The sequence below is a fragment of the Macaca nemestrina genome, chromosome 6, assembly GCF_043159975.1.
Source record: "Macaca nemestrina isolate mMacNem1 chromosome 6, mMacNem.hap1, whole genome shotgun sequence".
Classification (NCBI taxonomy): domain Eukaryota; kingdom Metazoa; phylum Chordata; class Mammalia; order Primates; family Cercopithecidae; genus Macaca; species Macaca nemestrina.
The window spans coordinates 115,458,462-115,480,234 of record NC_092130.1 but is presented as its reverse complement, the minus strand read 5'-3'; the positions used below and the strand labels follow the sequence as shown (position 1 = coordinate 115,480,234).

The following is a 21,773-nucleotide window of genomic DNA, read 5'->3' as shown; positions in this document are numbered from 1 at the left end:
TCCTGGGTGACTTTAAAAAATAAAGTCAATTCTATTTTGTTAGTAGAGGAAGGAAAAAAATTAAGGAGAAACATGAGTTCTGTCAATTATTTCCTTCACAGTTACATACAGTAATAGAATCCCAAGTGTAGAAAAGAAACTAACATTGATTTTTTAGCAGCTAAAAATTCTGTCTTACAGTAAGTATAGGTTAAAACTCAGTCAGTTTACTCTTTCAAGTGTTTTGAAAAGTTTCTCACTTGAGGAATCAGTGGTCAAATCACAACCTTAAAAGAAATACAAAGAATCTATTGTCTTCATTCTCAAGTTTTACTTAAATACCAATATCAATCAAAACTATGTGTATAAACATGAAAGCAAAATCTAAAATCATCATTTAAGTGATGATATATTTACAGTGATAAACTGGGTATGTAAATCTAGAATAAATTAACAAATATTGGGCTGTGGGGAGGAAAGAGGAGACAAAGTAAAGCTAAGTTCCCTCTCCACATGCAGAGAGTCAGAAATGTTGCTTTGCTTTTGGCTTTGACATTCAGATAACTACAAAATATTTCCTTGATAAACAAACTATGAATCAAAAAAATGTTTATATTAAATTTATATTTAACATTATAGCTACTGGTGAAGCATAGGTTCATGCTTAAGATCAGGATAATCGTAGAAAATTAGTAATATTTGTTGTATTACATATATTGTATAGGCAGCTAATTGATTTTATAAAAACTGTACAAAAAACTGTTACTATTCCCATGATACAGATTTGGAAAATGAAGCTTAAACAGGTTAGTTTGTCCATAGTGACACCATCAACCACAGAGAGGTTAGTTTGCCTGGAATGAGAACAGCAGGCTGGTTCCATGGGAGCTTTCCACAGGCCATCTAGGCATGGCTCCAGCCTTGTTTCAGACAAAAGAGAGTGTCTTATGTGGTCTGAGGATTCATGGCAATGTGTGTGCAGACCTCTCTCTAGCCACCTCGTCTTTTAAGACCTCTAAGTTCTAAATGAACTGAGGATCCTTCAGAGTTTTGAGACCAGGTTTAGTTGATATCAACGTTCATAGTTTTAGCTCACATGTAACATTGCCCCCATTTTTCAAAAACCTCTAACAAATCCAGTAACCCAATGTGAGGAATAGAAATAGGAGGCATAAAACTGTGAGAAAAGTGAAGGCAACTTTATCCTTATTTGATTACAACTTAGTTAAATGTAGGAAACCCAAATAAATCAACTGAAAAATAATTGAAAGTAAGAATAGGTAAATTTCTCCAGTTTTAAAGTAAAATATGCAAAAGCCTTTTATTTATAAAAATCAAAGACCAGTTGTTAAAACTATCACACCAACATCTCATTTATAAAAACAAACAAAACAAAAATGTTTAAAAATAAGCTCAAAAAGAAATAAGTAGAACTTACGTGAAGAAATCTATATAACTTTTCAAAGATTTACATAATCAAGACTGATGTTCTTGCAATAATTTTCTAAGTTTAATGTTATTGCAAGAAAATAATCTCTTTTTTAGTTTTTTAATTTTACTTTTTGGAGGAATTAGGCCATGTTATAAAATATAACATGGGGATGGTCTTGCCTTATACAAAAAAATTTTACCATGAAGCCACAATAACAACAAAAAGTGTGGTACCTTCAAATAATCAACAGAATGTTTAGTGGAAAAATACAAAATCCCATTAAATATTTTCTTATATAAGAACTTAGTATATGTCAATATGTGTTACAGGAAACACTATTAGCTATTGCAGAGAGAACAATTATATAAGTGTTAGGAAGGTGACTATGTACATGTGAGATGAAATAAGAGCAATATTAAATACTGTAAAAGCAGTCTATAGAGTTTCATCAGCGAGAGATCTAATTCTCTACCAGAGACGCCAATGTAGTAATAATATATGATCCAAAAAGTTTTATGAAAATTATAGAAACCAGTTAAGAAGTTGCAGTGTCTGAGGCAAACTTAAAGAAAATAACAATCTCATTGAAATAGATGAGAAAAGGCATTTCATATCAACCATGACAGCCCTTCCCCCAAGCCAGCACAGCTTGATGTCATCAGGAAAAAAAAAATCCCACCTTTTGACTTCTCCCTTAGGAGAGAAAGAGAAGAGTGGAATGTATGTCCAATGTCCTGGTTTTTCAGAGTGTTGTCTGAGAGACTGGTTTCTGTCTTGCCTGATTCAGAGCACTAATGGAATCCACATACTTTGGATGCCTGGGGTCTGCAGAGAGCAAAAGATAACTCAGTGGCTTATTGCAATGCCACAGAACTTGCAGTGGTACAGACAGACACTGGATGGAGAAAGATAATAAAAGCTCTTGGAAGAAAAAGAAGCAAATTTGTCTAACTGGGAAAGAACACAGACAGATTCAAAGAAGATGTATCCCTTGGTAAAAAAACTGGAGAGGCCCCCAAAATCTCTATGTGGGCTAATTGGTAAAAGTCTTCCCTTGTATGAAGCCAATTTATAAGGACTGAAGAGGTAGCTGCTTTTTCAAATGCACAAATCACAGAAAAAATAACTAGGCACATGAATAAACAGGGAAACATGACACAATCAAAGAAACAAAATACATCTCCAGGTACCAACCAGAAAGAAATAAGAATTTATGTTACTTGGCAAATAATTAAAAATAATCATCTTAAAGAAGCTCAATGTGCTACAAGAGAACACAGATGGAAAACTAAATGAAATTAGGAAAATGATGCCAAAATGAGAATATCAACAAACTTTAAAAAGAAAACAAACATTCGTGGAGATGAAGAATACAGTAACTGAGTTGAAAAGTTCACTAGAGCATTTCAACAGATGACCTGATCAAGCAGAAGAAAGAATAAATGAATTCAAAGAGAGGCCACTTAAAATTATGAAGCCAGAGATATAAAGAGAAAAAAAAATGAATGAAGAAAAGTGAAGAAAGACTAAGAAACTTATGGAACACCATCAAATGTTCCAACATACACATAATGCAAATCTGAGAAGGAGATAGAAAGAGAGAGGGACAGAAAGCTTATTTGAAAAAAATAATGGCTAGATACTTGCCAAATCTGAAGAAGGAAATAAACAAATTCAAGGCACTCATAAAACTCAGACTTGGAAAAACCAACATACCAACATAAATTATAATCAAACTGTCAAACATCAAAGACAAAAAGGGAATCTTGAAAGCAGGAAGAAAAAATGGCTTATCATGTACACGGGACCTTCAATGACATTAGCAGATTTCTCAAGAGAAACATTATAGGACAGAAGGGAGTGGGACAATATATTCAAAGTACTGAAAGAAAAAAATCTGTCAACCAAGCATACTCTTTCTGGCAAAACTGTCTTTTGAAAATGGAGGAGAAATAAAGATAAACAATGGCTAAGGTGCTTCGTGAGCACTAGACCTGACTTACAAGAATTGCTAAAGGCAGTCCTTTGAGTTGAGACAAAGTATGCTAGACAGCAACACAAAGGAAAAGGTAAACATTTAGACAAATAAAAATCTTATAATATTGCAATGGTGGTGCATAAATTACTTTTAACTCTGATATAGAACTTAATTATAAACTAAAAGTATAAAACTATGTTAACAAATACAAAATATAAAAAGCTGTAATATGTGACATTGATAACATAAATGGGCAGAGATATAAAGGAGTAGAGTTTTGCATAGAGCTGTCTGCTAACTATGATATCCTAAAACTGAAACTGTGGCCTGAGAGCAGTCCTGTTCACTTAGCAACCTGTCAGGACTCATTCCCATCCATGTTCTCAGAGACAGGCTTGCCAAACTTGGTCCACAGCAGATTCTGAGAATGGCCCAATAACTTTGCTCCATTCCCACTTAGAGTTGGCTCAAGGTCAATCTTGTCCCCAGAGATGTATGCCCATCCAACTCCCTGGAGCAAAGTCCTCTCAGATGTGGACCCTGAAGCAGCAGTGACTTAGTTCCAGGATCTCTCATGTTGATCTGGGGATGGTTCTCCCTATCCATGGACATACTCAGTGAGCCAGGGGGAGTCCTTCAGAAATCCAGAGGGAACCACACCTATCTGCATACCTAATAACAGGTGTGCCATTGGTGGAAACAACTGTGAAGCCTGAAGTGAACCCTTGTTATAAAACAGTCCTACTGAACAATGTCTTGGAGACAATGCAGTTTGCCTAGGGACTAGACAAGATTTATGCCTGCTAAAGCCCCTGGTAATAGGCTTGCTAACTAGCCTCCAGTACAAAATCAGTAGCAGACACATGACCTAGCTCCAACTATAATTGTTTGTGATGGTAGAGGGAATTCCATCAGCCTAGAGACCCAAAAAGAGAAGGTTGTTAAAATGAGCCTGTAAAGAATGAAAGACTGTTTGCTTCTTCAAATTCACAGACACCAATGCAAGCCTACATGGATAACAAATAAATAATATGGAATAATATATTCAAAACGTTAAAAAAAAAAAAACCTGCCAAATAAGATTACTGTACCCTGCAAAGTTAGCCTTCAGAAATGGAGAGGTAAAGACATTTCCAGACAAACAAAAGCTGAGGATGTTCATTACCATAAGATCTGCCTTATAAGAAATACTAAAGTGATTCTTCAAGTTGAAATGAGAAGCTGCTAAATAACAACATAAATACATATATAACTATAAAACTCACTGGAAAAGGTAAATACATAATTGAATTCTGTATACTCGAATGTGGTAATGATGATGTATAAATTATTTCTAAATTTAGAATAAAAGTTAAAAGGTAAAATAATTAAAAATAAGCCGGGTGCGGTGGCTCATCCCTGTAATCTCAGCACTTTGGGAGGCCGAGGCAGGCGGATAATGAGGTCAGGAAATCGAGACCATCATGGCTAACACGGTGAAACCCCGTCTCTACTAAAAATGCAAAAAATTAGCTGGGAGTGGCGGCGGGCGCCTGTAGCCCCAGCTACTTGGGAGGCTGAGGCAGGAGAATGGTGTGAACCCGGGAGGCGGAGCTTGCAGCGAGCCGAGATGGCGCCATCGCACTCCAGCCTGGGAGAGACAGCAAGACTCCGTCTCAAAATAAATTAAATAAATAAATAAATAAACAAACTATAGTTACCATAATTTGTTAATGGATACGCAATACAAAAAGATGCAAAGTGTGACATCAGTAGCACAAAATGATGGGAGAAAGTAAAAGTGTAGAGTTTTTGTATGTGATTGAAATTAACTTGTCATCAGCTTAAAATAAAATATTATAATTATAAGGTGCTATAAGATGTTTTTTGAAAGTCCCATAGTGATCACAAAGGAAAAAAAAAAAAAAAAAAAAAAAAAACTCTACTAGATCCAGAAAAGACAAAAAGGTATCAAAGCATACCACTACAAAATATCAACAAATCACAAAAGAGAGCAACAACCAAAAAGAAAGCACAAGAACTACAAACCCATCAGAAGGCAATTTTTAAAATGGTAGTAATAACTCCTTACCTATAAATAATAACTAATCTTGGATATAAATGGATTAAATTATTCAATCAAAAGACACAAAGTGGCTGAATGAATTAAAAAAAAATCCAACAAAATGCTCTTATATTGAGACAATAAGAGACTCACTTAAGCCTTAAGGATACACATAGGATGAAAGCAAAGGGATTTTATGAGGTCAGCATTACCCTCAGACCAAAATCAGATAAGGACACTGTAAGAAAAAAAAAATTACCGGGCAGTATCCCTGGTGAACGTAATTGCAAAAGTCCTAAACAAAATACTAGCAAACTGAATTCAACAACACATTAAAACTATCATTCACCATGATTAAGTGGAATTTATCCTAGATTTGCAAGTATGATCCAATATACATTTATTATATAAATCAATAAATGTAATATACCAAATGAACAGAATGAAGGATAAAGATCATATGATCTATAATCATCTCCATAGAGGCAGAAACAGTATTTGACAAAATCCAACATCCTTTCATGACAAAAACTCTCAACAAATTAGGAACAGAAGGAATGAACCTCATGACAAAAAATGCCACATTTGAGAAGTCCACCGCTAACATCACACTAAATGGTGGAAAACTGAAACCATCTTCTCTAAAATCTGAAACAAAACAAGAATGCTTACTCTTGCCACTTGTGTTCAACACAGTAATGAAAGCCCTAGCCAGAGCAATTAGGCAAGAAAAAGAAATAAAAGGAATCCAAATGACATCTTCCATATTAAAAAAAAATAACTCTAAAGACTTCACCAAAAAACTGTCATAATTAAGAAAATAACTCAGCAAATTTATAGGATTCAAAATCAACATACAACAACTAGTTGCATTTCTATATACTAATAATAAACTATCCATAAAATTTTAAAAATCCCATTTACAATAATATCTAAAAGGATAAAATACTTAGGAATGAATTTACCCAAGGAGGTGAAAGATCTCTGCACTTAAAGCTATAAGACATTAATGAAAATGAAAATATATCCCATATTTACAGATTGGAAGATTTAATATTGTTAAAATGTTCACATGGGATCTACATATTAAAAGCAATCCTTATCAAAATTTCAATGAAATTTTTCACAGAAATAGAGAAAACCATCCTAAAATTCATATGAAACCACAAAAGACCCTGCAGAGTCAAGGCAGTCTTAAGGAAGAAGAATGGCTGGGCATGGTGGCTCATGCCTGTAATCCCAGCACTTTGGGAGGCCTAGGTGGGTGGATCACGAGGTCAGGAGTTCAAGACCAGCCTGGCCAAGTTGGTGAAACCCTATCTCTACTAAAAATTCAAAAAATTAGCCGAACGTGGTGGCAGGTGCCTATAATCCCAGCTACTTACTAGGGAGGGTGAGGCAGAGAATTGCTTGAACCTGGGAGGCAGAGGTTGCAGTGAGCCAAGATTGTGCCACTGCACTCCAGCCTGGGGCAACAGAGTGAGACTCTGTCTCAAAAAAAAAAAAGAGAACAAAGTTGGAAACGTCATACTCCCTGATTCCAAACTATATTACAAAGCTATAGTAATCAAAACAGTGTGTTACTGGCATCAAAACAGACATACAGAACAATGGAACAGAACAGATATCCCAGAAATAAACCCTGGGTATATAATCAATTAGTCTTTGACAAGGGCATGAATAATATGCAATGGGGACATAACAGTCTCTTCAATAAATGTTCCTGCGGAAACTGGATGTTCATATGCAAAAGAATGAAACTGTATCCATATTTTATTACATAAAATACAGAAACTCACTTAAAAGAAATTAAAACATTAAACCATAAAACTGGAAGAAAACGTGGGAAAGCTTCTTGACACCGGTCTTGGTGATGATTATTTGAATATGATACCAAAAGTGTAGGCAACAAAATAAAAAATAAATGGAACTACATCAGACTTAAAATCTCTTGCACAGCAAAGGAAACAATCAACAAAATGAAATATTTTCTACGTATGGATGAAAGAAAATATTTGGAAACCATACATAGTTTTACCTTGGTATCCATGGGGGATTGGTTCAACCTTTCCTACCCTCTGCAGAAACCAAAATCTTCAGATGCTCAAGTCCTGCATATAAAATAGCATAGTATTTGCATATAACCTACATGCATTCTCCTGTATGCTTTAAATCATCTCTAGATTATTTATAATACTAATACTATGTAAATACTATGTAAATAATTATACTATATTACTTTTTAATCTTATTATTTTTATTGTTTTCTTATTTTATTTTTTATCAAATATTTTTGATTCTCAGATAATTGAATCCCTGTATGCATAACTCACAGATACAAAGGCCTGAGTGTACCTGATATGTTCAAAATACACAATAAAACCCTACAACTCAATAGTAAACACTCCAATAACCCATTTTAAAAATAGGCAAAGGACTTGAATAGACATTTCTCCAAAGATGACATACAAATGACCAAAAGGTATATAAAATGGTCTTCACCATCATTAATCACCAGGGAAATGCACATCAAAACCACAATGAGGTATCTTCTCACACCCGTTAGGATGGTTATAAAAAGTGTTGGTGATGATGTGGAGAATAGGGAACACCTGTAGCACTGTTGGTGAAAACGTAAATTGGTACCTCCAGTATGGAAAACAGTATGAAGGTTCCTCAAAAAATTAAAAATAGAGATACCATATGGTCCAGAACTCTAATGTTTGGGTACATATCCAAAGGAAATGAAAGAAGCATGCTGAAGAGATGTCTACATTGTCATGTTTCTTGCAGCATTATTGACAACAGCCAAGGTATGGAACCAACGTAAGTGTCCATTGACAAATGAATTAATAGAGAAAATGTGGTATATATACAATGGAATATTATTCAACAGTAAAAAGAAAAAAAATCCTGCCATTTGAGAAAACATGGATAAACCTGGAGAACATTAAGCTAACTGAAATAAACCAGACACAGACAGACAAATGCTGTATGATCTTGCTTATATGTGTAATCTAAAATAGTTGAACTCATAGGTGGTTGCCAGAATCTGGGACATGGTGGAAATGGGGTAATGTTGGACACAGCATACTAACTTTCAGTTGTAAAACAAATACATTATGGGGACTTAATATTGCAGCTTGGTGACTATAGATAATAATACTGTATTGTTTAAGTTTGCTAAGAGAGTAAATATTAAGTATCCTTACCACACACACACACACACATACACACACACACATACACATACATATACATAGAATAAGGTAACCATTTATAGGGATGGATGCATTGATTAATTTGATTGTGGTAATCATTATACAATGTATACATATATCAAGTCATAACATGTCTACTTCAAATATATACAATTTTTATTTATTATTTATTATTTAATAAAGCTGGGGAACAAAATATGCTTATCCTCTCAAAATAATAAAACATTATTCATTTATCAAGCCTTTAACTAATAATTATAGAAAATTCAAGGGACAGGTTGAACAACATGATAGAGACACAATTAGCAAAATTGAACTTATGAGAAACTCTGTTAGATGTATGACCCAGTTTTTTTTTTTAAAGGGCACAAGAGAAAGGATAGAAAGAGGAAATTTATAGTCTAAAAGAGAATTCAAACACATAATGATTTCGATCTGTTAACCTTACTTGCTACCATTTCATACCAAAAAACTAAATTTTTAATAAAATTATTTTTAAAATTAGCTTAATTTGATAATAAGAAATTATTAGGAAATTTGTTAGGAAAATTTACAAGCATCTTAATGTTTTTGAGGTAATTTTTAAAAGACTAGTTTTAGGTACACACTAAAGGACTTACAGATGAAGAAATATTGTGTATTGAATTCGTTTGAAAATAATTGTAGAGGAAGGAAATATGAGTAGGGGCACAGATGAAACAAGAACTAGTTGTATATAGAGAATTGTTAAAACTGTGTGATGAGTATTCAAGATGCGTTATATTAGGTTGGTGCAAAAGCAATTGTGTTTTTTGCCATTATTTTTAAATGGCAAATTTTTAAATTTAAAAATAATGGCAAAAAACACAATTGCTTTCGCACTAACCAATACTATTCTCTGTACTTTTGCATATATTTGAAATTTTCAACTATGTATTTTTAAGTACAAAAATGTATAATAATTTTCTCCTTTAGCTCACAGAAAGAGAAATAAGGTGCTGTGCAAAGAGGAGGTATCCCTGCAAGCAGAAGAGTCACCAAAATAAAACAGTGCTTGCATCACCATTTTACCTAAGGCTTGCTCTAAAACTAGGGTTAAGCAATATGTCCCCCATGCCCTATGAGAAGGCTGGGAAAACTAATTAAAACAAATCATAAATTGCTAAGTATTCCTCAGAGATAGACGCTTGTCTACTCAAAACATAATAATGATGACAATGATGATACAGGATGTTAAGCTTATGTGGCACCACTCTATAAAAGAAATTTCTCCCATTGTTCTGTGCTGTAAACATGATGATGCATAGGTCTAATCCAACCATTAAGTATCCACTAACCTTTTAACAATTAAGTGCTTCTTTTCTTTTTTCCTGAATCTATGCAGAAGAAAATGTTATCCCTCATAAAATAACATTTAACAAAAATCTATTACCATATCCAGCTTCAAATAAACGTAAGTTTCCCAGAATTTAATAAGCTAATGCTTTACATAGTTAGCATACAGCACCTCAGGACTGCATTTTAAATACATTCATTTCTAGAACTCAAATTCAGGGCTTTAGACTTTTTATTTTCCCTTCAAATTTATAAAGAAATTTTTCATCTTTCTTGATTTTAAAAATATTAAAATGCTAGACCTTCACAATAAAAGGTGCATAGAATTTTTACAAGCATTTAAAAACTATAGACTTAGCTATGTGTTCCTTTGCCACATGTTGGCCTCTGAACATTATTTTCTAGGTTAGTTATAGTATGATTTTTCAAAACGTCACCTTCAGTTACCACCGGAAGCAATGAAAACTGAAATCAGTTCTCAATGGTTTGATTTGTCATCATGGGTCTCCTTGAAGGATAGAATAGCAAAGCATGCCAAACCTCAAGGCAACATGTGTTTTGTAAGTTAAATTACAAATATCAGGGAATAAAAGTATATTTTCATCACACAGGAATGATTAACTGCTGCTTAGATGGCACAAAACGATTGAAAATGGAATAATCACTGTCATCACTATGGATATAAGATGTAAGATATAGTTAAATATCAGAAAAATCTTCAACTGTTGGATATTTTCATTTAAAAATCTAGCCAGTAATTTCCTGTCCATACCATAAATAAATAACTGGCAAACTGCTTTCTCAGTTTTGTTATCACACATACCTACTCTACTTTAACTTTACTATGTTTAATAGTTAATGTAAACTACGTAATCCCATTCTATGTCACTGTCTGATAGACTTTCAGAGTTGGCAGTGACTTTAAATGTCATCTACTTCAGTGTTTCCCTTGTTTCATGACCCTCTGCTTGTATTGTCAATTAATTTTTCCTACAGCACTGGCAAGTAGACCATGATTCTATGTTTGAATATCTCCAATTATGAAATCTACAAATATTTAATGAGCTCCTACTACATGGCAGGCACTGATTTAGGTGCTCTGATATAGCTGTAAACAAAATTGACAAAGATCTCTGCTCTCAAAGAGCATACATTCTAGCTGCTCCTGGAATGGAATTCACCACTCACAACCTGTTTTGCCACATTTATTCAGTTAAGAGTTGCTGAGTACAACCATTGTCAGAAACTCTTCTCGGTATTGATGAACAAAAGATGAATAAAACAGCAAGTCTCAAGTCACTATAAGATAGTTATTCTATATAGTTAATGGGAATAAGTTTTCTTATTAACACCAGTGTTTAATGTTTTGGGGACACAAAGATTGGGTCTAATTTCTCTGCCCTATTAAAGCCCTCCAGATATATTTGTATCTCTCCCACCCCAACCTTGTTTTACAGGCCATGAATTTCCCAGTCCTTTTTTTATCCCCCCAGTTGTTAGCACCCCGATTGCCATAGGCACCAGACATTTAAAGTAAATGAGTAAAGCGGTCTGAGAGGAGCGCAAATACAGGATCATACACCTTCACAGTAGCAAGAGTAAATCCCAGAAATCCATATTTAATGAGACATCTACTAATTTTGAAACATTTGCCACAAATTCAAATTTCTGAAAACCCCATATGGTCTATTTAAAACACATCTGAAGGCCATAAGTTTGGAACCACGGCTTTAGATATTCTTCATGTGATACAGTTTTGACTCATCTTTCAATGAGGATTACAAGTTTTAGGTGTACACTACTTCTCAATGTTCTTAAAATGAATTGCCCTGGGTTGGGGTCATAGTTCTAGGTATGGGAGAAGCAACATAAATTTACAGCCAAATCATTACCTTTTCTATTCTAAACCCAGTTCTATTCATGAAACCCAAGAATTAATGAATATTTGGGGGGTGGGGAATAACGTCATATTATTGATTTATGCTTATGTAACTACCACCTAAACCTACAGTTGTTATTAAACTAGGTCTCACCTTAGCTCCTATTGCTCCTCAAACAACATTAGTTACTACTTCTCTCTGGTGTTTTAGACTTTTACATTTTCATTTTAGTGTTTTGTCTTATTATATTTACCTCTCCCCTTTAGTTGGTCAAGTAATTTTTGTATGCTGATTTTGTTAACAGCCGTATTAATGGTTCCTGCCATTTTTGTTTCATTTGTGGATTAGCTCCTTATGCCATTAATGCCACCCTCAAAATTAACAATGAAAATCGTGAATAGGAAATGTGAAAACCAAATCCTCCAGCCAGTTACTAGAGGTCTCTCTCTAAACATTGATTCATGAATAGAGGCATTCAGCTGTGACTCGCCTAACAGTATTGTCAACTGCCTTCCTACATCTTAAGCATAAGTTCATCATGGAAGGTTTTATCAAGCGTTGTTGAAATTCAGACAGACAGTGGGAACAGCACTCCTTGGATACACTGGTCTTATGGGAAAAGTAAGTTATTTAATTATATGCTTTACTATTAGTGACCTAATACAAACTCCAGGTGATCACCGCTTTCCTTTCGAAAGGCTCACAAGATTTTTTTTTTTAAAGATGCATTAAGAACTTTTCCCAAGATTAATCAATTGATTCATTCATCCATTCAATAATTATTTATCGAGCGCCTATATTAGGCATCGGAAATACAGTAGTGTGACAATGACAAAAATTCCTGCCTTCATAGAATTTCAGTGTAGGGGAAGAGAAAATAAACAATATAAACAAGTGAGCTATATAGAATGTTAGTGTCATGTGTTTAGGATATAAAAAGTGCTAAAGTAAAGAGAATGTGTTAAAATTAAAATCAGATCAAGTTAGAAATTTTTTTTAAAGTTTATTGAGCATACAAAAGGACAGTTTGCAAACCAGGGACCTCAAATCAAAAGTGGTAAAAAGCTCTGTTCACAGCATTTAAAATGCAGCTTATAAAGCGTAATTAAGGAACTATATCCGTCTTCACTGTGGTTGGCTATTATAAACTTATATTCCTTTTAGGACAAGTAAAACTGTTTAAGCTGATTTGTCTGCAGCTGATTGGTTTAATTTTACTGAGTCATTTTGACAAGGATGAAAAGCTCACATTTCCCATTTTGTTTATGGTTAGAGCTAGTATTTTGGGGAAAAGGGATAATTTAAATTTTGGCTACATGGTTAATGGCAGTTGGCCTTGGAGTATGTACATTGTGGCCTCTATTTTTTTTAAACAAAAGTCTATAGAATGGGGAGTAATTTTAGACAGGGATCCATGAGAAGCCTCTGTGAAAGTAACATTTGCAAAAAGAACTAAAAGAAATATGATTAATGTCCTACTCCCTAAGGATATAACTGGGGAGAATTCACTTTCCTCTTCTTCCTGAAAATTAGAATCATTCAATCCCATCTCTAATATACTGTTATGTATTTCCTCAAAGCCTCTGGCAAGTTATTTAACTTTTATATGTCTACTCATCTGTAGAACAGGTATGAAAATAGTGCCCACTGCATGCAGTAATTGTGAAGATTCAATGAGATAAGTACATAGTTTGCAACGTGCAAACACTTGCAAAGCACAATGTAATCTGAAACATGTTTCTCTAATGCAAAGAAGTTCATACAAAATTGATAAATTAGGGGTACATATCAATATACCATGGACACTTTGTGGATTCAGATGTGATTTTCCCCACCATATTATGTTTTTACATAGTGAAATCAGTCAAATGCAAATACACAAAAAAGTTTATCACTCCCCAGGGGTGGTATGTGGTACTGCACATGACGTCTCTGTACCCCTGATACTTCCTCTTGCCTCATTTTGGCCACAGGCTTTGTGTTCATAAAGTCTATTGCATGGATCACTCGATTCTTTGTGCATTTTGCTCTTGTCTTATGGTGAAATGTTGTATTTGTTTCAAATATTGTGATGCAGACTGAATATCTTCTACTATAGGATAGTTATCTAATGTGCAATTTTGAGATTATCTTTAGTTCTAAATCATTTTTACTTTATTCAATTTTATAGGTAGTAATGATTTTTTAAACCTCTGTAGTAAACACTAGTAAATCATTCAATTATTGGTATTATCTAAAATAAACTCAAACTAAAACCTCTTAAAAACATCTCAGTTACATCAACAACAGCAAAAAGTGTGTTCTGGATGGCACCAAGGCCATGCGTATGTGAGATGAAAATGAATTGTATCACTTCACAGGAGAAATTTATCTCAACTTGCACTGTTTCTCAAGAGAGGACTGATGCAAACACAGTGCTAATAAAGACGAGATTGTAATTCTGATTCCTTACCAGTCCCTGCTAGCTTCACTGAGGAAAACAGGTCTGCAAACACAAAAAGGCCCCATTAGTGCCAGCAATCACTTCGCAAAAGATGTCACTTTTTCATAGGGAATTTCAAACAAAAGAACATGGACAGCTCCTCCTAAGCGGTCAGCACTATTGAGAGTGAGAAACGGAGCTCCAGAAAGGGCATGTTCTGCTGATGGGTGGGTCAAACACCTATGCATAGATTCCTCATTTGAATATCTATGTGGCATGAGAGGAGAAGACAAGGTGCAGGATTTAGCCTGTGGCAGTAGTTTGCTGACACCTGTCCTAAACTGTTACTATATGAGAATAAATAATACTTGGCAAAAACAGAGAAGTCTGTTTAGAAATGACTGTTATTCATGAGTGCTGGGAAAAGGGACACACATTTGCAAAAGTTTTTGTAACAATGTTTACTTCTACGTATTTCTTAATTTTATGCCAAAGAGATCATATTACACAAAGTTTTTATTAAGCCCTGTCTTTTCCACTGATACTATATTGACATTAAAGACAGCAGTCTATGCATAGGTCCTTTTCTGCTGTTGTGCCACATGGCAGTTTAGTATTTGTAGCAGAGATGATGTGGCCCACAAAGCTGAAAATATTTACTACCAAGCCATTCACAGTAAAAGTATGCTGACCCTTGCTCTAGGACATAAAAAAGCATCAGAACAAAATATAGAGACACTGTTTCCCAATTAATAACTTGATCATCAAAAATCTTAATTACGGCAATTCTTAAAAAGTGGTTCTAATTGACAGTTATGTTCTCCTCAGATTCAGGGTCCACAAAGAAACCTGGTACTGGAGAAACAAAGGCTCTCATAGACATTAAAAATTCATTCTACATATTTAGATGCTATAGATCTTCAGGCTACTGACCGTGATTGCTACCAACCGAGACATCACCATGACAGTGGTGCATGAAAGTAGGACTCATATAAACTGGACTACAGGTAGAAATGCTGTGTGCTGACTCACTGCCAAGAATCTCAGAAAAGCTATAAAAATGAACAATACTATATAAAAAAAGTCAGATCTAAAAATTACTCCCTATCAATGCCTAAGATACATTCATAATTGAAATCTTTAAAAGAAATTAAATGAACTTCTTAATGGTTCTAATGATAAAGAAAAGAAGCTATCCTCCCCAACAAGAACTGCGTGAATGCATACTTCTTTTTCCTTTTAATGTATTTCTTTTGAATGCCGCTCTAAATTTCTTCTTTTTAATCAAGAAACTCTACTTTTCTTAAACATGACTTTCAATGATTTCATTTTATTCTATTCAGAATTTTCAATGGAAAAACGAAAGTACAATGTGACTTTATAAGATAGCATAAGCTTTCAGACTGAAATAATAATCAGCATGAGGAAAGATAAGATGCTCATAATGATTCAGAAAAAATCCTGATTTCTGCAACTGAGACTTAGAGAGGAGCACTGGCAATTCTGATTTCCCTCTGAGTAGGAACACATTCAAGGAAGACAACTGCTATAACCAAAAAAACTGACTGTTCTACAGATGGAACAAAAGATGGTAGAGATAGCATCATTTTTTTGAACTGTGTGAGTACTACAAATGCCATCGACAACTTCATAGCCTGACAGTTTCTGTGTGGGAGTCCCTTTTTAGGAAAACATCATATTCTCAAGCAGTTAAAGATTAGATCATTGAAATAATTGAAGGAACAACCTGAATCCCATGAAAATTTAAAGGGGTTCTGATGCGTGTCGGGAGCTACCAATTTGCTCCCATCCTATTCTAACCAGATGTCTTTTTCCACCTGTGGCTCAAGATCTGCCCACACACTGTGACGAGGTTTTACTTTTGGCTATAATTATGTTTGGAGCCACTGATTTTTCTCTTGCCTTTGCACCCCATAGCTATTTGTTTCAACATATTGGGCATATCTAATTCTTGTTTTCCTGGATTTCTTGCCTATGTCCGATTTCTGCTCTCTGACTCCCGAAGTTTCTGTATCTGGTTTGGATTCATGAGTGCCCTGACTCTGCTTTTTTGGACCCCATATAATCCTGACTTATTTTCTGGCTCCAATCTTCACCATCACTGTGTATTCTCCTATAACTGTGATCCCTGACCTCAAACTTCCACCTCTCCCAAGGCCAACAGCTTTTGGCCAAGAACTAATGGTCTCCAACACTGACCTTTCTTTTCAACTTTTAACCTTTTTACCTTTAATCACCTTGAGCTATGCCTCACTGATTTCTGATTAAAACCTGGTCCTGATATGATAAAATCACAGTTAGTCCACTCAATATCTAACTGCCGGTCTGCCAAGTACACCATGAAGACACGGTAGCCATTGTTAAGTACCACTGTGAGTACCTCGTGTGTGTGCATGCATATATGTGTACAGTTGTCACAAAGATCTAGGAACATCTGTGTCATGTTTTCTATTTTACAAGCAGCAAATAAGAATCCCAGAAGCACAGCAATTTGCCCTAAGTCATACTACTAATAAAAGGTAGAAGAAGATGACAAATTTATTTCTCTACAGCTACCAAACTATTCTCTGTGAGAGATTGTTATATGGGCAACCCATAATAAATGCTACCTCTTGGCACTCCCACTTCATGTAGTTTTGTGTCTGGCATTGGTGGGTTCTTGGTCTCACTGACTTCAAGAATGAAGCTGCGAACCCACTGGGAGGAACGGACAACTCCTAACGGGAGGAACAAACAACTCCAGACACACCGCCTTAAGAACTGTAACACTCACTGCCAAGGTCTGCAGCTTCACTCCTGAAGCCAGCGAGACCATGAATCCACCAGAAGGAATAAACTCCAAACGTCCAAACATCAGAAGGACCAAACTCCGGAGACACCATCTTTAAGAATTGTAACACTCACCGTGAGGGTCCGCGGCTTCATTCTTGAAGTCAGTGAGACCAAGAACGCACCAATTCCAGACACAGTTTCTTCCATGTTGATCCTGGCCTTGCCATATGACTTGCTTTGGCACAGTAGAAAAATGATGCAAGCAAATGCTAGATAAGTGTTTACACATTGGGCAGGCCTGTTCCTTTAAAACACCTACCCTTGGAGTCAGCCTCCACATAAAAAGTCTGACCAGTCTGCAAGAGACCGACACCATCCTGGCCAACATGGTGAAACCTCATTTCCGCTAAAAAATACAAAAATTAGCCGGGCGTGGTGGTGGGCACCTGTAGTCCAAGCTACTCAGGAGGCTGAGGCAGGAGAATCGCTTGAACCCAGGAGGCGGAGGTTGCAGTGAGCTGAGATCACGCCACTGCACTCCAGCCTGGAGACAGAGCAAGAATCCGTTTTAAAAAAAAAAAGAAAAAGAAAAAGTCTGGCCAGTCTGAATCAGTCATCCTATTAGCAAGCCCAGGATGATTCCACACAGAGGCCATATGGAAAAGCTCAGAGGTGCCAGGTATGTGACTGAACCTTTCTTAGACCATCCAGCCCAGACCAGCTACTGACTAAATGCAGCCAAGTAAGTGACCTACCTAATCAATACCACATGGAGCAGAAGACATATTCAGGAAAATCCTACCCATCAGAAATAGGAAACTGTTATTTTAATCCACAAAGTCCAACTCAGGACTTGCTGGCTTAGAAAATGATATTATTTCTCATTCTCAGCCCCTCCAGATGGCAGAAGGTTTTCAGAGTAAAAAATGGTCTCTGATCAAATCAAGTACTGCTAGTACAATGTGGCCTCAGGGTAAATATTAAGTCAAGAATGTGGTAGTAAGATACCTCTTAAAACCCTTGTAAGTTCCACTCTGCTAGGAGACAAGCGTGATTAAACTCTTAAAAATGTTACTGCACAGGATTCTGACTCTCAGTCTAAAGTAGAAAAGTGTCTGTCTTAAAGAGACTTGGGGAAATAGCTTTCGCCCAATGGAATGAAATATAATTGGATATATTAGAAAATTACAAAGTTTTAAAAGAAGCTGTACCACCTTGGAAGAAAAGGGAGAGTGACAGGACAAAATGAAAAGAAGATTTTAGGCCTCCAAACCTTTAATGGAATAAATACGCTCAGAAAGTGACTCCGTTTGCAAATGAGAGACATTTCTTACAGAAAAGGAAGGTTAACTTAGAGGAGAGAGTCAAGAGCCACTGAAAACAATGGAATAGAAATCCACATCCAGAGAACAGGATCCTTTTCAGGAAACCTAGATTTGAGGGAATTGGTAACATGTTCCCAGCTGGATCTCAGAATTTTTATGAAGCACCGATTGCTATGTGCCTCTCATTTCCCTTCCTTTGAATGGCTGACTTTATTGCTAGAGATACAACAATCCCTGTCTCATCAAAGTATGTTGCAGGGAAGGGAGATCATACAGAAGGTATCATTTTAGGTACAAGTCTCTAGATAAACAGGGAACATCTACTTTCTTTTCTTTTCTTTTTTTTTTTTTTTTTTTTTTTGAGACAGAGTCTCACTCTGTCTCCCAGGCTGGAGTGCAGTGGCCCAATCTCGGCTCACTACAACCTCCGCCTTCCGGGTTCAAGTGATTCTCCTGCCTCAGCCTCCCGAGTAGCTGGGTCTACAGGTGTCTGCCACCACTCCCGGCTAATTTTTGTATTTTTAGTAGAGATGGAGTTTCACCATATTGGCCAGGCTTGTCTTGAACTCCTGACTTTTGTGATCCGCCCGCCTTGGCCTCCCAAAGTGCTGGGATTACAGGCTTGAGCCACCGCGCCCGGCCAGGAACATCAACTTTAAATATACGTGATTTAGTCGATGTGATTTTGGACCTTGAAGCTGGATCCAGCACTGTAATGTGATGAGACTTTCCGAAAAGGGACAAGAAGTGCTGTGGCCAGAGGGAAGATTGTGATAGCTAGTCTCCAACTATTCCTCTCATCCCTGCCCACACATGCTATTCCTCACACCATGAAGTAGGTTGTAGTTTTCTTCCCCTTAGCTATGAGCTAGACCTGTGACTTTCTTTCACCAATAGAACGCAACAGTAATGATATCCTGGGACTCCTGAGCCCAGGTCTAACAGATCCACTTGCTCTCCATGGGAAACCAGATGCTATGCTGTAAAGAAACCCAAGCTTCTTTGGGCTAAATGATGAGATACCACACAGAGAGTATGATGATTAACCTTATATGCCAGCTTGGCTAGTCCATGGTACTTGGATATTTGGTCAAACACATCTATGTTGCTGTGAAACTATTTTTTAGATGAGATTAATCAGTAGATGAGTAAAATAGAGTACCCTCCATAATGTGGATGGGCCTCATTCAAAGAATTGAAGGCCTTAAGAAACAAAAACAACAACAATAACAACAACTGATGTTCTCAAAGGAAGAGGGAAATCTCCCAGTTGACAGCCTTCGGATTTGAGTTGCAAAATCCACTCCTTGGGTCCTCAGTCTGCTGGACCATCCTGCATGTTTTGGACTCACCAACCTCCATGACCAAATGAACCAATTCTTAAAATAACCTCTGTTCTCTCTCTCTCTCTGTCTCTCTCTGTCTCTCTCTCTCTGTGTATGTATGTGTATACATACATATATGTACACGTACACACAGGCATACCTCAAAGATATTGCAGGTGCAGTTTCAGATCACTGCAATAAAGCAAATATCATAATATAATAACTCACGAGTTTTTTTGTTTCCCAGTGAATATAAAAGTTATGTCTACATTGCACTGTCCTGTAGTCTATTAAGTGTGTAATGGCATTGTGTCTAAAAAGTGTACATACCTTAGTTAAAAATACTTTATACTAGAAAATGCTAACAATCACCTGAGTCTTCAGCAACTTGTACTCTTTTTGCTGACAGAGGGTCTTGCCTAAATGGTGGTAACTGATGACTGATCAGGGTGGTGGTTGTGAAGTTTTGGGTGGCTATGCCAATTTCTTAAAATAATACCACAATGAAGTTTGCCACATTCATTGACTCTTCGTTTAATGAAAGATTTCTCTGTAGCATGTGATGCTGTTCGATAACATTTTTCCCAAAGTATATCTTCTTTCAAAATTGAGGTCAATTCCCTCAAACGCTGCCACTGCTTTATCAAGTAAGTTTATGTTATATTCTAAAACCTTTGCTGTTATTTCAACAATGTTCACAGCGTCTTCATCAGATGTAGAATCCATCTCAAGAAATCAATTTCTTGGCTCCCATAAGAAGTAGCTCCTCATCCCTTCAAGTTTTATCATGAATTGCAGCAATTCAGCAACATCTGCAGTTACTTCTTCTACTGAAACCTTGAAACTTTCAAAGTCATCATGAGGGTTAGCATCAACTTCTTCCAAATGCCGGTAAATGTTGGTATCTTGACCTTCTCCTGTGAGTCACAAATGTTCTTAATTGTATCTAGAGTAGTAAATCCTTTCCAGAAGTTTTAAAATTTACTTTGCCCAGATCCTTTACAGAAATCACTATCTATAGCAGCTAAAACTGTATGCAATGTGTTTCTTAAATAGTAAGACTTGAAAATAAAAATGACTCCTAGATCCATGGATTGCAGAATGAATGTTGTTTTTGCAGGCATGAAAGAAACATTAATCTTCTTGTACACCTTCATCAGAGTTCTCTAGTGATCAGGTGCATTGTCAATGAGCAGTAATATTTTGAAAGAAATATCTTTTTCCTAAGCAGTAGGACTTAATAGTGGGCTTAAAATATTCAGTATATCATGCTGCAGACAGAAATACTGTCATCCAGGCTTTGTTGTTCCATTTATAGAGCACAAAGAGAGTAGATTTAGCATAATTACTTTAATTTAATTTAATTTAAGTTGTGGGATACACGTGCAGGACATGCAGGTTTGTCACATAGATAAATGTGTGTCATGGTGGTTTGTTGCACCTATCAACCCATTACCTAGATCTTAAGCCCCACATGCATTAGCTATTTATCCTGATGCTCTCCCTCCCCCAGCAACCCCCAAACAGGCCCCAGTGTGTGTTGTTCCCCTCCCTGTGTCCATGTGTTCTCATTGTTCAGCTTCCACTTATAAGGGAGAACATGTGGTGTTTGGTTTTCTGTTCCTGTGTTAGTTTGCTGAGAATAATGGCTTCCAGCTCTGTCCATTTCCCTGCAAAGAACATAATCTTATTCTTTTTTATGACTGCATAGTGTTCCATGGTGTATATGTACCATATTTTCTTTATCCAGTCTATCATTGGTGGGCATTTGGGTTGATTCCATGTCTTTGCTATTGTGAACAGTGCTGCAATGAACATACGTGTGCATGTGTCTTTATAACAGAATGATTTATATTCCTTGGGATTGCTGGGTCAAATGGTATTTCTGGTTCTAGGTCTTTGAGGACTTGCCACACTGTCTTCCACAATGGTTGAACTAATTTACATTCCCACCAACAGTGTAGCTCCTATTTCTCCACATCCTCACCAGTAATCTGTTGTTTCTTGACCTTTTAATAATCACAATTCTGACCCACATGAGATGGTATCTCATTGTGGTT

At 36.1% G+C, this 21,773-nt stretch overlaps 1 protein-coding gene across 7 annotated transcripts in view; it reads right to left on the bottom strand.

Annotated features, from left to right (window-relative positions):
- LOC105499433 (phosphodiesterase 4D) overlaps window positions 1-21,773 on the bottom strand; it is a 1,582,997-nt gene that overhangs the window by 1,051,873 nt on the left and 509,351 nt on the right. For 2 of the 7 annotated variants that reach the window (XM_024786952.2, XM_071097875.1), the window contains exon 3: window positions 7,472-7,544. The exons of the other annotated variants lie outside the window; for them this stretch is intronic. In XM_024786952.2, coding sequence (XP_024642720.2) covers window positions 7,472-7,483 — 12 coding nt within the window. In that variant the 5' untranslated portion in view covers window positions 7,484-7,544. The remainder of the gene's footprint in view (window positions 1-7,471; window positions 7,545-21,773) is intronic. 7 annotated transcript variants of the gene reach the window in all.